The following is a 14,075-nucleotide window of genomic DNA, read 5'->3' as shown; positions in this document are numbered from 1 at the left end:
CTTCCCGTAACAAGGCCTACTAGTGCATGTGCGGGAAACTCATCAACTCAAATTATACAAATCTAGTCAAGACTTGTTTAGCCAGTGGGAGTTCTTACGTCTGTGTTTACATGTGTTCACTACAAGCTTAAAGGGCATGTGCATAGATTTATGCATTTCTTCTACATTATACAAATATATTGACCATAAGTCTTACAATTATTGCTGTACATGTTGGTATTCTTTAGGTTGAATTAGGACATTTAGATTTTTTTTAAATGAAGAAAGGTTTCAACAATTTGTCCCCCGCTAAGGTAACGTTTATATAAATGATGTGGTTTTGGAGTCCCACAGTAGACCTCACATGAACTGTTACAGAGCTTTTTTCAGAGTTGCGCTGCCTGGAAACTATTTGGATCCCACTAAACATCCTGAGAGATCCTGATACAGCAAACATTTAAACTACGATACAAAAAGCACCAGTGTGGAACTTTGGGATTTTAGCCTTTGCAGCATTTACATGCACATAAACCTAACACTCTACAGTAAAACTATCACACATTTTCAAATAGATCTTTTGAAAAACAGAAAAGGATATAAAGAAATCCAGCTCTAGTCAATCATTAAGAACGGTTTCCCATTTATTTCAGTACAATTTATTTCTGAGGTTTTTCCCACCTCACACTTTTTTGGGATAGTGTCCATTTTTACAAGACCTGGAATTACACTGATAGAGACTGTGAAACTTTCTATACAATGCTGTGAATGAAGTCTGTTTGCCCATGGGAACAAGATGTTGGATCATTCATGGTGTAAAACAGGCATATTTGTTATTGTTTGAATTATTATTTCTTTGATGGACATTGTGTAGCCTAACCTATTTTTAAACAGTTTTAAAAAGGCCTGAAACAACGTAGTCTGTTGCATCTCCATCGATGAGGCCTGTTCCGTTACTGTGAACAAACCAGCAGGGAACATTTTCTCCATTCTTCACATCCTTCCTGAAGTCTCTCTGCCAGCCTCTGTGGACAGAAATGTACACCAAATGATATCTTAACTGCATGTACAAAGCAACATCGATGTATTCATTTTAAAACACTCATTGAATGCTGACTCTCCCCCACTGAGATGAGGCATGTGTTAATGCATGCAGCGTACCTGGTCACATTGAGCTCCCGGCCTTTCACATACATGGTGGCGTCCGGTTTCTCTGGGACTTCCCCCGGACGCAGCTCTGACACCTCATATTCAATCCCATGGTAGAACTGACCTGCAAGACAAATCACCATTTCAAGTAAATATAATTTTAAAATAAAGGTATTTTGGCCCTGTATCCCACCCCCTATTAAAAATAAAAACAACAAGAGGTAGGAGAGTCCAAAACAGTGAAGTCATTTGATAAACCGTACCAATTTAAGCCACTTTAACTTTCACTGACCTTTTTATATTGTATAATATTTTTCCGGTTGCAGGATAAGGTACAATTCTACCTGAGCTGGCAATGCAATGTGTAACCTTTACATTTTGATAATTATTAGTTACCATGTGCACCATATCAGACCAATCATAAAACACAGCGACACATATTATGGAAACATATCCATGGGCTGACTGATTTTATTGGTGTCAATTTATCTTATCATTATCGTTTTTATATTTCGTCTGCTCTGAGGAGAAACCAAAGTATGTTCAGAAATGCAATACCCATCACTTATCTTGACCTGGTATTAAACTATAAACCATGCATCTATTCTCTGATGTGTGTCATGCTGTACCTAACAGGCCGTGAACGACAGGGGACAGGAGGTGGCTGTCCAGGGTGTAGAAACCCAAGTAGTCCCGATGGTACGGATGCTTTGCCCACACTTTGTGGAGCAGGACGACAAACTTGACCGAATCCTTTAGAGTCACCGTTAGGCTGCGATCCTTGGTCAAGAGAAGATCCACACTGGAGGAGAAATAAGAGGAGGAAGTTGCCAGTTATTCCTCCTAAACTGGATGGTATACTTCATTTAACTCATGTAGGAGGATAGTTCTCTTTCACTGAAGGAGAACACCATGTGATGGTGCAGACTCTTACTTGGTTCCTTTGACAGAAGCATTATCGGACCACAGCAGTTTGACCTGTTTGCCGTCCTGGAGCACCACGATGTCCTGAGTGCTCACCTCCAGCCTCACCCCCAGAGACTGGTGGACGATGCCAAAACGCCAAAAGTAGGTGTTAATTTGACCATCAGGGGGAATCATCTTCTCTCCGATGGTCTCACCATTGACCAAAATACCTGAGGGAAAAATGAGGATTGAAGCACTTGTTTCTCAAATGCACAGAGTTACTGCAACATATATGAAAAGAAGGTCTACAGAGAATATTTCTAGTAATGGTGTTTAAAAGTCATGATGATTATCAGGACTTAGGGCGGACCTGGTATTGGGTCTCTGACCAGGTTGAAAATGGTTCCTGGTTTGTTGTTAATGTTGAAGCACAGCGCGTCGTCCCTTTCAGGAAGCTCAATCAAGAAATGAGGATCTCCATCCACTGTAGGGGACAACAGAGTTTAAAGATACCAGTAATAAACAAAAATGATAGTTTACAGCTATGCTAGCAGCTACAGCTATGCTAGTTTACAGCTATGCTAGCAGCTCTGTGAGGCTGTACAAAGGCACAGCAGTGCATTGAGCTAAATGCTAATAGCTGCATGCTAACATGGTCACAATCACAATAGGCTACTAACATTTTATGTTATATGTTAAGCAGGTGTAATGTTTAGCCTATCATGTTGACCATTTCAGTTAAGCAAGTTAGCATGCTAATATTAGCTTGTTAACGATAAACACAATACTCAAAATAATGATAAGATATGTCATTGCAAGCGTAAAGGTTTTGGCCTGATAGTGGCACTAAATGAAAAGTCAGCCATTAGCCGCTTTCACACCAAGTACTTTGCCGTACTTAGTTCCCAGCACTTAGTACCCCCCATGGAACTAAGTACAGATCGCGTTCACACCGGAATACTGTAAGTCCCTGACGTAGCGTCCACACGGCGGCGTGCGTTGAAGCTTGCCGGCGGGCGTGTCTGAAACTCGACCAACAACCAATCACATGAATCTCCCGCCCCGGACACACAAGCACGCGGTTTGATTGGCTAGAGCTTGTACTGGCATATGATTTGATTGGCTGACTCTTCCGTTGAAGCTTCAAAAGTTGAAGCTTCAAAAGTTGAACATTGCTCAACTTTTGAAGCGAGCAACGCGAGCAAAGCGAAGCGACGCTCCCACAATGCAGTTCGGCAAAGCGTGACGTCAACCCATTCAAAGTGAATGGGTAGAAGCGTTGAAGCTTCAACACACGTCGGCCAATCAAATCATATGCCAGTACAAGCTCTAGCCAATCAAACCGCGTGCTTGTGTGTCCGGGGCGGGAGATTCATGTGATTGGTTGTTGGTCAAGTTTCAGACAAGCTCACCGGCAAGCTTCAACGGACGCCCCCGTGTGGACGCTGCGTGAGGGAAGATTACGCAGATGAAGCCGCTGACGTCACTTCTTCTTCTTCTGCTTTGGGTTTACTGGCAGGCCGCAAACAACTTCAAGGCGTATACTGCCACCGGAAGTACCCGGAGTTGGGGACTGGCCAGCAGCTTCTACTGAAGCCTTCAGAGTAAATCGCCAGAACGCCGACACCTCCTGATCACTCCACCGCTCCCATGTTTTTTTTTGTGTTGCCATAAGTTATTCTCTCTCCGTTGGTGCACGGGGCTAATGCTAATGCTAATAATGCTAATGCCAGCAAATACAATGGCGGCTTCACAAAACTTTTCCGAGTTTTACGGGGCGTGGTTTGCAATTCGCCCAGCCATCAGAAATTTGAGCTTTTTTCTCCCCAGGAAAGTACCTGCTCTCTAGCAGGCCCAGGAACTATCGGAACTAAAAGGGAAAAGTACGGGGAAAAGTACTCCGGTGTGAAAGCGCCTATTAAAGGTAGGGTAGGTAATTCACTTCAGAAACACTTTTTGTTATATTCCATGGAATGCTCTTAACATCCCGATAGCAATGAATAAATTAAATGCTTTGACAATAAATATATACAAATATTTAATCTGTGGAAGCCGTGGCTGTAAAAAGCAAGTCCAATTATCTGCCCCGATCCGCGGCAGATAATTGGATGGCCTACCTGCCTGTCAGCCTTCCATCTGTGCACAAACTTATCTCGTACCCTCATTGGTCATGTGCGCGTAAGGAAGTCTGAAGGAAGGGGCAGATTTTTTTTGGTTGTGTACTTTCAAATTCTAGCTTACTCAAGCTGGTTTCTCCACTCTTACCTACCCTACCTTTAACAAAGACATCATCCTCTGAGGACAATAATGTTTGTCCAGAATGTATTGTCAATTTATTTAATAGTTTTGAATATAGACAAACAGACAGACTGACATTGCCATCCCAAGATCTGCAGCTGCCATTGCTACAAATGTACTTACCTAAATATGTGGGTGTTGAATGGTAATAATTTGAAAGAGGTCGGAGGGCTGCAACCTGTGGATATCTTTGATATCCTAGAGACAGTAACAAAAAAAAGTTTTAAATCAATAGCCTACAGTGAATTCACTTAAGTCAATTAATATAATGTTATAAATACTGCCTTACCAACTCGTTCTTCCTTTTGTCTTTGCTCTGTCAAAAATTCACATTTCAAACACAATGAGTAAAGACTAATAGTCAGTGATGCTTGAGAATGATTTAAGGTCATGTTTTGTTTGTAGATTCCTAGCAGCCATGTGAGGTTGGCCTATCACATTTGAAACCCTCTTTTCCCCACCTTACCCTCAGTCAGTTTATCTGCAATGAAAGGGCTGTCTGGTCCATCCTCAGTGTCAGGCTTGGTGACCACCATGGAGGTGAAAGGCGTGACGAAGCTGTATTTTAGAGACATGTCCAGCGCCTTGGCAGTGGCGTTGGATTTCTCCTCTGCGGTACCACTCTTGCTGCAAGAAGGAAAATATAGTAAAGTTGACACCACATTCAGAATAGCAACATGGTAAGTGAACTGTATTTATATAGCGCTTTATTCAGTCTTTACGACTCATCAAAGTGTGTTACATATATAAGTCTTCATTCACCCATGCAATCCCATTCATACTGAGGCTGTCATGTAAGGTACCACCTGCTCAAGGAAGCTAACGTCACATTCACACACCGTAGTCCATGCTGTCGGGAGCAACTTAATGAATTATCTTGCCAAAGGATACATCGACATCTAACTGCAAGGGCTGGGATCTAACCCAAAACCTTCCAAAAGCACGACCTCACTGAAATGTATACAAGCTCTCACACAACACAGACAAAGTATCAATAACAAAAATGTTCATGAGACTAATGGTAAATAAAGATTCAAAAGCTAAAGTAATTCAGGTCTCAGTTTGAGTGAATTGACTACAAAATACCTTGTCTCCAGTAGCTGCTGGATGGTGAGGTAGGCCCACAGACGCTCTGTGAAATCCGCAAAGATGTACTCCTCATCTGGGTACAACACGTCCCAATCCTCAGCACTGGCCTGGCCCTGCACTTTAAAGTCCTCATCAAACTAGAAGCAGGAGAAATCATATTAAAAGTAATAAATAGGTAATAAACGCACAACATCTTTCCAGTGTCTCTAAATGTCCAACATTTCCTTCTCCTCACCCCCTGAGCGAACACTTCCACCATGAAGTTGTCCAGGTCGTTGTCGATCAGTCGACCTGACACCACGATCTCTGAGCCGTTAAACAGCTGGCTGTAGTGGTTAGTCGTCAGGGAGTCCACTGCGTTCTCAGGATAACGCAGGTCCACCTCCAAGAGCAGAGGGCTGGCCACCTCCTCATAGAAACCCTGCAACAAATGTGTCATCTCATTAGATGTATTAGATTTGCTAGCCCCCTGCCTCCCATTTCCAAACCTGCCAGTCACACTGACACTATACGTCAGGCCTGTTGGGTACAATGAACTTCAGTCTGGAGTCAGCCCCTGCTTTTGCCCCCTTTCCTGCTCCTGTCCAGGACCCTTTCGAGGGGTCTCATCTGGCCTTTGGAGGTCCTCGGAGCCTCCGCAAAACATCAAGACCTCATGGAAGGAGACGCAAGGCCAGCCAAGCAGCCCGAGCCCCAGCCTCCATGCTTCAGGCTCCAGTTCCCATGGCCTGTTGGCGTTTCGGCCCACTCAAGCGCCCCATGTCCTGTTTTACTATAATCTAATCCAAAACAGTGATTACATCACTGGGGAAGAATGTAACGTAGCTATTTCATAATTTCACACTCTGTTCTATGTTATTTTATTATTACATGAGTTTACTACATGAGCCAACCACTACGCTTGTCACAGTCTGCTCCCTCACTTACCTATTTTCTGCATTAGCATTTCTCACCCACCTAGTCACACCCTGTTTCTCTCTCACACTCTGTTACACCCATCAGCTCCACTATAGGCCCCCTTCACTCTCAGTGCCAGATCGTACTTCGCAGCATGCAGTTATTTCCCGCATTACCTCCCAGATTGCTCTCCCGGTTTCGACCTTGTCTGTCCCTGACCAGCCTGCTTCGCCTGTTTCCTGACCCTGCCTGTCCCTGGATTATTCTGCCTCGTCTGCCCCCTGACCCTGCCTGTACCTGCGTCTCCCGTCTTGCCTACTCCTGGAACCCTCGCCTGTCCCCGACCAGCCCTTTGCCTACTGTCTGCCGGTTTGTCTCATACCAGAACTTTTCAGTTGAAACATTTTATAATAAAGCTGGTTACCGATTTCCCCTGGTTTTCCGTGTGTTGCATTTTGGTTCTCAGCTCGTTCGTGACAATGCTGTAGCTATTTTTTATATGACAATAAAACCTTTTGAATCTTCACAAGAACTGCATTAACGGCTCAAACGTGTTTTATAGATTTGAGCCTGTAGCCTACCTGGAGTTGTACGGCTGCATCCGAACCCTCATAGATCCTGCGGGCCATTCCCTTGTTTTGTTTGCTCATCACATCCAGGAAGGAGTATTCCACATCATTTCCGAATCCAAGACAGAACAGAGACATGTTTCCTCCCATAGCAGAGTGCACATTCGTCTGGATTTTCCCAATGTTAGACTCTCCTGCAAACGTAGATAAAACATGCAGAAGTTGAATGCTGAATACAAAGAACATCAATTAAATGTGTAGAAACACAATACACAGTATATCCTATGCACACACTCTGCACGCTCACCAGCGTTTGGCATCCCATCAGTGAGTAAAATAATCATATCGATGCTCCTCTCTGGGAGTTTCTCCTCCTGCCTGTCTTTGACCAGCATGTTCACGCCTCTCAACACTGCATCGTTGATATTGGTTGCTAGAAAAAAACACAAGAAATTGTAAAAATGTAAAGTATGACGGTGAGTTTCACCATTTATGGAGTTAAGAGGACATTTAGCATATAAGCTAGTGTCATTTGTTTATTGTTGTTTTCTATTTACATCCACTGTCCACTATCCTGCTGACATATTTCATCGCTTCATCCAGGTTTTCCTTGGTTGCTTTGGTCAGTGACTCTTTCCAAGAGTCGATTGAGTCATCAAACTGGATGATGGCAAAGTGGTCGTCCTCGTGGAGGTCTTTGAGGATGGCCAGCATAGCTTCCCGTGTCTATAAAGGATTGCAACGTCAGAGGGCAAATTGTAAGCATGTGGCCATTCAAATATCAGAAAGACATTGAAATACTGAACAGTCATCCACCTGTGCCATCTTTTGTCCACTCATTGATCCACTCCTGTCAATCACAAACACAACGTTCTTTGGGACTCTGGGCAGGTCAGGGGGAGCAAAGAAGTGCACAAAGTATCCATTCACAATCTGAAGGAGAGAATCAATAAAGAGCAGAAGTGCACTCATAAGTGAGTGACAAGGCAAGAGAAGAATTAGTATATATATATATATATATATATATATATATATCTTATTGACTCATTTTATACCGAAACCTTGAGAGGAAAATGATTTAAAAAATCTGGTGATCCTTTTTTCAAATCTAATTTTGGAAAACACGTGGAAAAAAGTCAAGGCCTTTTTTTTACATGTGCATACGTGTATTTTGTTTGTTCTCTTAAACCAAGTGTGATACATAATTATGGTTGACACACATTTGAAGACAAAAGACATACACAATCTCAACTACCCCATCTTATTAAGAACATGGGGTAGTGGTGATTTTGTAAACCTCTTAGGGCCAATATAATGTTCCCTACTTGTTTTCATAGAGAAAAAGTCAAGAATAAACCAACAAAAACATATTTGTACCTCACAAACAGAGGAAAGAGTTTTCTCACTTTCATCTCAGGGCTGCGTAATTCATGTTGTTGGGCAACAGATTCATGCATTAATTTAAATTTTACAGTTCAGCCTTCAGGCCCCATGCAACACAGACTGTTGCAATATTGTGCAATAGAGACACATACATTAATATAATATCACAACACCTTAAAGGTAGGGTAGGTAAGTTTGAGAAACCGGCTCGAGATCGCTAGAATTTGAAAATACACAACCGGAGAAAATCTGCCACTTCCTTACAGAGCCCCTCCTCCAACACACACGAACGGGCACATGACCAATGAGGGCACGAGATAAGTTTGTGCACAGATGGAAGGCTGACAGGCAGGTAGGCCATCCAGTTATTTTAGCCGGGCCGGCTAAAATGATTGGTCGTGCTTTTTACAGTATTACGGCTTCCACAGATGACATTTTTGTATGGATTTTTTGTCAAAGCATTTAAGATATTCATTGCTATCGGGATGTTAAGAGCATTCCATGGAATATAACAAAAAGTGTATCTCGAGCCGGTTTCTCAAACTTACCTACCCTACCTTTAATATGTTTACTTAGCTTTCAAAATGTTGCCACTCTTTTTTCTATATGTAATATGTTAGCTCTTATTATTGTTTTCTGCTAATTCATTTTTACATAGAACAATATTTCTGACAGCTGACCTGAATGTCCCACTGGCTCTTTGCTCGGTTCACGTCATACGTGACGAGAAAATCTCCATCGATGAGAGTTCCCTCACAATCTGGACACTTCCTCTGTTCCTCCATAGTTGGTGAGAAAGAGATGTGGGCCTGAAAATGGGAAAAAAATACAACCAATTTAGCTTATCCCTAAATCTTTGGAAGAAGTTTGAGTAGCATCATCAGAGACAACTTCTTTCGAGGTCTGGTCGTACCTTATTGTCTGTGACGCGTTTATTCACCAGGGGGAGCAGCTCATTGGAGAGGAAGGTTGCATGGGCATCCACATAAGAAATACCCTTAGGCTCATAGATGTTGGTGACAATCTGTCTCCACACAGGCAAACACAGAAACAGAGATAGTTTGTAAGGTAAACCACTCATTTCCTATATTTGAAATCTTAAAGAGACAGTGAAGTGAACATGAACATGGATTCACCTGAAACTCCTGGACCCGTTGTTTGGGTTTAACTCGGGTCAGAATCTCATACCGGCCCAGTTTCCTCTGAAGGAGCTCCTCGTAGGTCAGAATGAACGTCACGTTACTTTCAGCTGCGATGTTGACAGACACTGAAAACTTCTCCATCTTTCTTCCAGAAGCCCTGTAATGACCCAGACATCATTGACAGCCTATAATGTTAACCCATGCTACAGTACACAAACACAGTATGATCATTTTGAAATGTATTTTATTCTGGGTTTATGCAATAAGTAGATTGATTTAATTACTATACTTAAGTACAAATATGAGGTACCTGTACTTTACCTTGGGCAATTCCTTTTCCTGCTACACATACATTTACTCTACAATTCAGAGGTACGGTTGACGACTATAAGGTTAAAACATATGCTCCATGTTTACCTGCTACAACAAACAAAATAATGCAACAATAATTATAATACATTATTTTGAAGTTGGCCATTCTGCATATTGAGTACTTTTTGTACTTTAAGTATGGGCTGATGCTAAAACTTCTGTAATTTTACCGAAGTAACATTTTGAATGCAGGACTTGTACTTGTAATAGTATTTATACACTGTTGTAGTTTTATCTTTTACTTAAGAACAAGATCTAAGTACTTCTTCCACGTCTGGGTTTTTATGTGTTGTTCATCTTGATTGACTCACTTCACCAGTCCAGCAGTCCTTCCAGAGGAAACAGCCTTCTCATATTGTTTCTTAGCTTTCTCTTTCTCCTTTATATCGCCAACGTACACCTGACCATCAATTTCCCTGTGAGGAAGAAAGATAGAGAACAAAGTCAACTAACTGTATCATTAAGAAAAAACATCTTAACCTGTTAAGCCCTAGAGCCCCCTGTACAGGGGGCAGTGGGGTGTTTTTTCACGAAACTGTGTCTCAGGGCTTCTTAATATTTAAAAACCTATTAATGTGTCATACCCATTTAACGGGAAGAAACTCAGCTAACTGACAATACGAACCATTTTTACCGAAACAAAACACAAGTCTCACAAGAAGCGTCTAAATGAGCCCTGAGCGAAAAAATGCTGACACACTTACCACAGAACTCAAGGTAAATATACCCTTATTACTTATCGTAACTGCAAAACAAGTTATCAAATTAAAGCTGAGATTCCACAGATTCTATAGGTATAAGTATCATCACTGAGCGATCAGAACTCGTGACAGGGGAAGCAAACACAGACGTCACAACACGAGAATTACGGAACATTCACGGGAAATCGTCTCAAATTAGCTGTTATTCTGATCAATAGTCATGTTCAATGGCATTAAAATGATAAAGACGCCGCTGAAGGTTAATCCATAGGTTAATCCAATGTGTCTGTGTCACTTTGAAAGGATTACTGATAATCCATCATTGCATTTTTATGTAAAAAACGGAGATTTCATATTATTTTTATTTTTATAAATCTCTCTAAAGAGGTCAAATGTCACTTGTTTTGCATCAATCTTGATACAGGGTACTTATTATATGTTGTAGTTTGGATTCCTAAAGCCTTTAGTCTACCATCCCATCATTCAAGGGTGGTTTTCACTATAAGTAATGTTTTTTTTTTAGGCGGAGGTAAGAATTTACCTTTTTTTACAATGTTCCATCTGAATTTACTCTGACACAGAAACATCTATATTGATTCTGACACTTCTACATCCAACTCACAGATGTAACCTTGCTTTGAGAAAAAAGATTATTAATTTAACCCTTTTAGAAGTGAAGTTATAGTCATTTGTTCTGGGCAGGGCATTTTATGTTTTTTGGGGGGTTTTCCCTGTCCTGTAGTGTGTTATAGAGGTTTGGTGCATGTCAATGGTCTGCAAAGGCAAACATCCCAAAGTTGCCTGAAACTCCTCCTTTGGACTCCTTTGTTTACTTCTGTAATATAGTTAGATCAATATTTAACACTTGTGCTTCTATTGGGTAGCGCTCCAACACATTGTACGTGATAGGTAAGGGACGGGACATCACTGAGCGGTTGACCAATAACAACAGAGCCGGCCAGCTAACCAATCAGAGCAGACTGGGCTCTGGTTTCAGACAGAAGCTGAAAAGAGGTGCAGCAGCAGGCAGCGTGAGAGAAACAAAGACATTTTTGAACATTAAAGTATATACACATGTCACAGTAGAGGCACAAAATACAAATATGAACATAATAGGAGGAAGCAGGAATAAATACTGCCACAGAAATGGTCATAATGCAAGTGTGAGTGGAGACAGACTGACATGCTGAAGTTGGTGATGAAGGCGGTTTTGGGCAGGTCCACCTCGAAGAAGATTTCCTGGGAGGAGTTAGCTCTGTTCAGAGCTTTGGAGGTCATGACAGTGTGGGCGAAACGAGACATCACGGTGCAGTCCAGCCTCACACTGTACACCTCCATCTGAGACAGACAGAGAGGGAGGGAGTTGAAGGTGAAGTTGAAAAGCCAGTGAATAAGGAGAGCACTTCACACATAGCATTTTTTATACAGTCAATTACTCCAATACTGTTTTTTTCAGCTATGGGTCCAGACCACAGCATGACACCCTGATTGGTGCCAAAGAAAATGTTTGGAGAACATTATGTCACTGATTCCACTTTGGGAGTGTGTGTGAGTCAACCTGGGTGCTGCATGCTCTACAGGGATAGTGTTGATATTTGAAAACTAAACTCCTTTTCAGTGAGTTTAGTTTTTTATAACCATTTTTGGTTGATTGTAAGGAACATATTGAACCTATATGAGCACATGTATTGTTAATTGCCAATGCTTCCTTCAAGCTGTCGCTATGTGTAACCTGCTTGTATATTTATTTTCTAAACTCAAGTATTTTATTTCCTCTGCTTTTGATTTTGTACAGCGTCATACATTTTTTTTCGAGATTCTTTTCTTACATATTTGTATGCATTCATTTTTAAGATAAGATAGTATAAGATAGGATAAAAGATTTACTTCATTCATCCCAAATTGGGATATTTTTTGTCATAGCGGCATGTTAACAGGTGTTACACGAGTTAAATATATAATAAAATATAATAATAAACACGTAGAAGAAAAAAAGAATAAGAAACAATAAATATATAAATATCAGCAGTAGAAATAATATATGTAAATATATATATATATGTAACCAGCGAGGTAGTGTGAGTGCAGTATAGTATCATTTGTAGTTACATTTTTGATGTGGACATTGTGTATGTGCATGTGTTAATAAGGTTGCTAAGCCATTGTATACCGTCTTTACAGCAGTACATGAAGTTATATTGAACTGAATATGTATCTTTATAAGTATTAGTATTAACAGAAAATCAAACATTTTCTTACCATGTCCTCATTTGTACTTCTTTTCTGGAACAAAAAAACAAACAGAGAAAAAATGTGATTATTTTGGGATTTTAGAAAATGTAAGAATGATTAATGTTAATTAAGAAAGATCCAACTTTTGCACAATGTTTTCACCATATTATGAAAGGGCTTTCTGTAAACAGTTTCTGAAAAGTACCTGCAGTGATTTGGCAGCGCCTCTTGGCTCCTGAAATACAAATATGCCAGGGTGAACCAACGTGGTGCCAGAATATAAGGACCAGTTCATCAGAAATACATTATACTCATTGTCATACTTACAAATACAAAAAGAAATGAGAATGTTAGTAAAACCAAGGATTTCCAAAGTAGCAGTGTTGGTGATAAAGAGATTATTCATAAGAAAACCGATTAGTGGAAAAATAATGAACCAGCTGATAAACTGATAGCTTCTGTGTGAAAACAATGTAATTTAAGATAAATTCAAAAAAAAGTTACCTGCAGAGCTTCTTGGTCTCCAGAAATGACCAGAGCCCCCCGGACCAGGCCGGGCGGCCCCATGCAGGCGCTGCCCCACAGCAGCAGCAGTAGTCCAACACCCTGCAGTCCAGACATGACCAAACGTCTACTGAACAGCAGCTTGGCACTGCTGAGAATAAAGCTCTCTGTCCAGGGGGAGGGACAAAGTGCGTGTGTGTGTGTGTGTGTGTGTGTGTGTGTGTGTGTGTGTGTGTGTGTGTGTGTGTGTGTGTGTGTGTGTGTGTGTGTGTGTGTGTGTGTGTGTGTGTGTGTGTGTGTGTGTGTGTGTGTGTGTGTGTGTGTGTGTGTGTGTGTGTGTGTGTGGAGTATTGACCAACAGACCTGGGCTCAATGTGCAGGAGGCCCGGACACCGAAAAAATCAGTGAATGTTGACCTGTGTGTGGGAGAGAAACTCCTTCTGGAGGAACATTAGGGATTTTAGCCTTTGCAGACCATTCACATGCAAGAAAACCTATATAACATACTACAGGAAAGGATAACCCCCAAAAGCATAAAAAGAACCCCTTTAATGATAAGTTTGCCAACACCAAGCCTTAAGACCGGTTTATTAGTGATAGGTACATTATGTCTACTATAGTTACTATAGCAGCTAGATATCTGTGATGCTCCCTGTTATTTGTAGTAAAATAAATACATTTACTAAAATGCTGTCTCTGTTTGCTTCATTCAGCCCTCACTTTTCTCCTCTTTTGCCAGTCTCTTTCCCTCAACCACTTGTTTCACTTACTGTAAGTGTGTGTTTGTGTCCTTTCACATTTACCAGCAAGCAAACAGTAGAATAGTGTAGAAAATCAGGCGAACTCTAGCATGTAGA

The 14,075-nt window shown here is 41.2% G+C and overlaps 1 protein-coding gene across 1 annotated transcript; it reads right to left on the bottom strand.

The window, feature by feature from the left end:
- Nucleotides 1-602: 602 nt before the first annotated feature.
- LOC117475469 (inter-alpha-trypsin inhibitor heavy chain H3-like) lies at nt 603-13,365 on the bottom strand. The gene is made up of 22 exons (XM_034121691.1): nt 13,219-13,365; nt 12,920-12,949; nt 12,742-12,765; nt 11,666-11,820; nt 10,093-10,197; nt 9,404-9,566; nt 9,181-9,291; nt 8,948-9,076; nt 7,701-7,817; nt 7,442-7,610; nt 7,192-7,317; nt 6,897-7,078; nt 5,654-5,839; nt 5,416-5,555; nt 4,796-4,956; nt 4,619-4,645; nt 4,453-4,527; nt 2,402-2,515; nt 2,060-2,261; nt 1,755-1,927; nt 1,138-1,249; nt 603-1,001 (listed from the first exon to the last, which is right to left on the bottom strand). Exons 1-22 carry the CDS (start codon nt 13,333-13,335, stop codon nt 863-865), a joined length of 2,757 nt encoding a protein of 918 aa, XP_033977582.1. The 5' UTR covers nt 13,336-13,365; the 3' UTR covers nt 603-862.
- Between the last annotated feature and the right edge of the window lie 710 nt (nt 13,366-14,075).

The sequence above is a fragment of the Trematomus bernacchii genome, unplaced genomic scaffold (assembly GCF_902827165.1).
Source record: "Trematomus bernacchii unplaced genomic scaffold, fTreBer1.1, whole genome shotgun sequence".
Lineage (NCBI taxonomy): Eukaryota > Metazoa > Chordata > Actinopteri > Perciformes > Nototheniidae > Trematomus > Trematomus bernacchii.
The sequence above is the reverse complement of the archived record's forward strand: the minus strand, read 5'-3'. Positions and strand labels throughout refer to the sequence as shown.

Excerpts from the sequence above, each read along its gene's own strand:
- LOC117475469 (XM_034121691.1), bottom strand. The coding sequence starts at position 13,335 with ATGTCTGGACTGCAGGGTGTTGGACTACTGCTGCTGCTGTGGGGCAGC. Across the intron at positions 5,840-6,896 it reads ATGCAGCCGTACAACTCCAG|GGTTTCTATGAGGAGGTGGC; the intron begins GTAGGCTACAGG and ends CATTTGTTGCAG. Across the intron at positions 4,528-4,618 it reads ACAAAAGGAAGAACGAGTTG|GATATCAAAGATATCCACAG; the intron begins GTAAGGCAGTAT and ends TACTGTCTCTAG.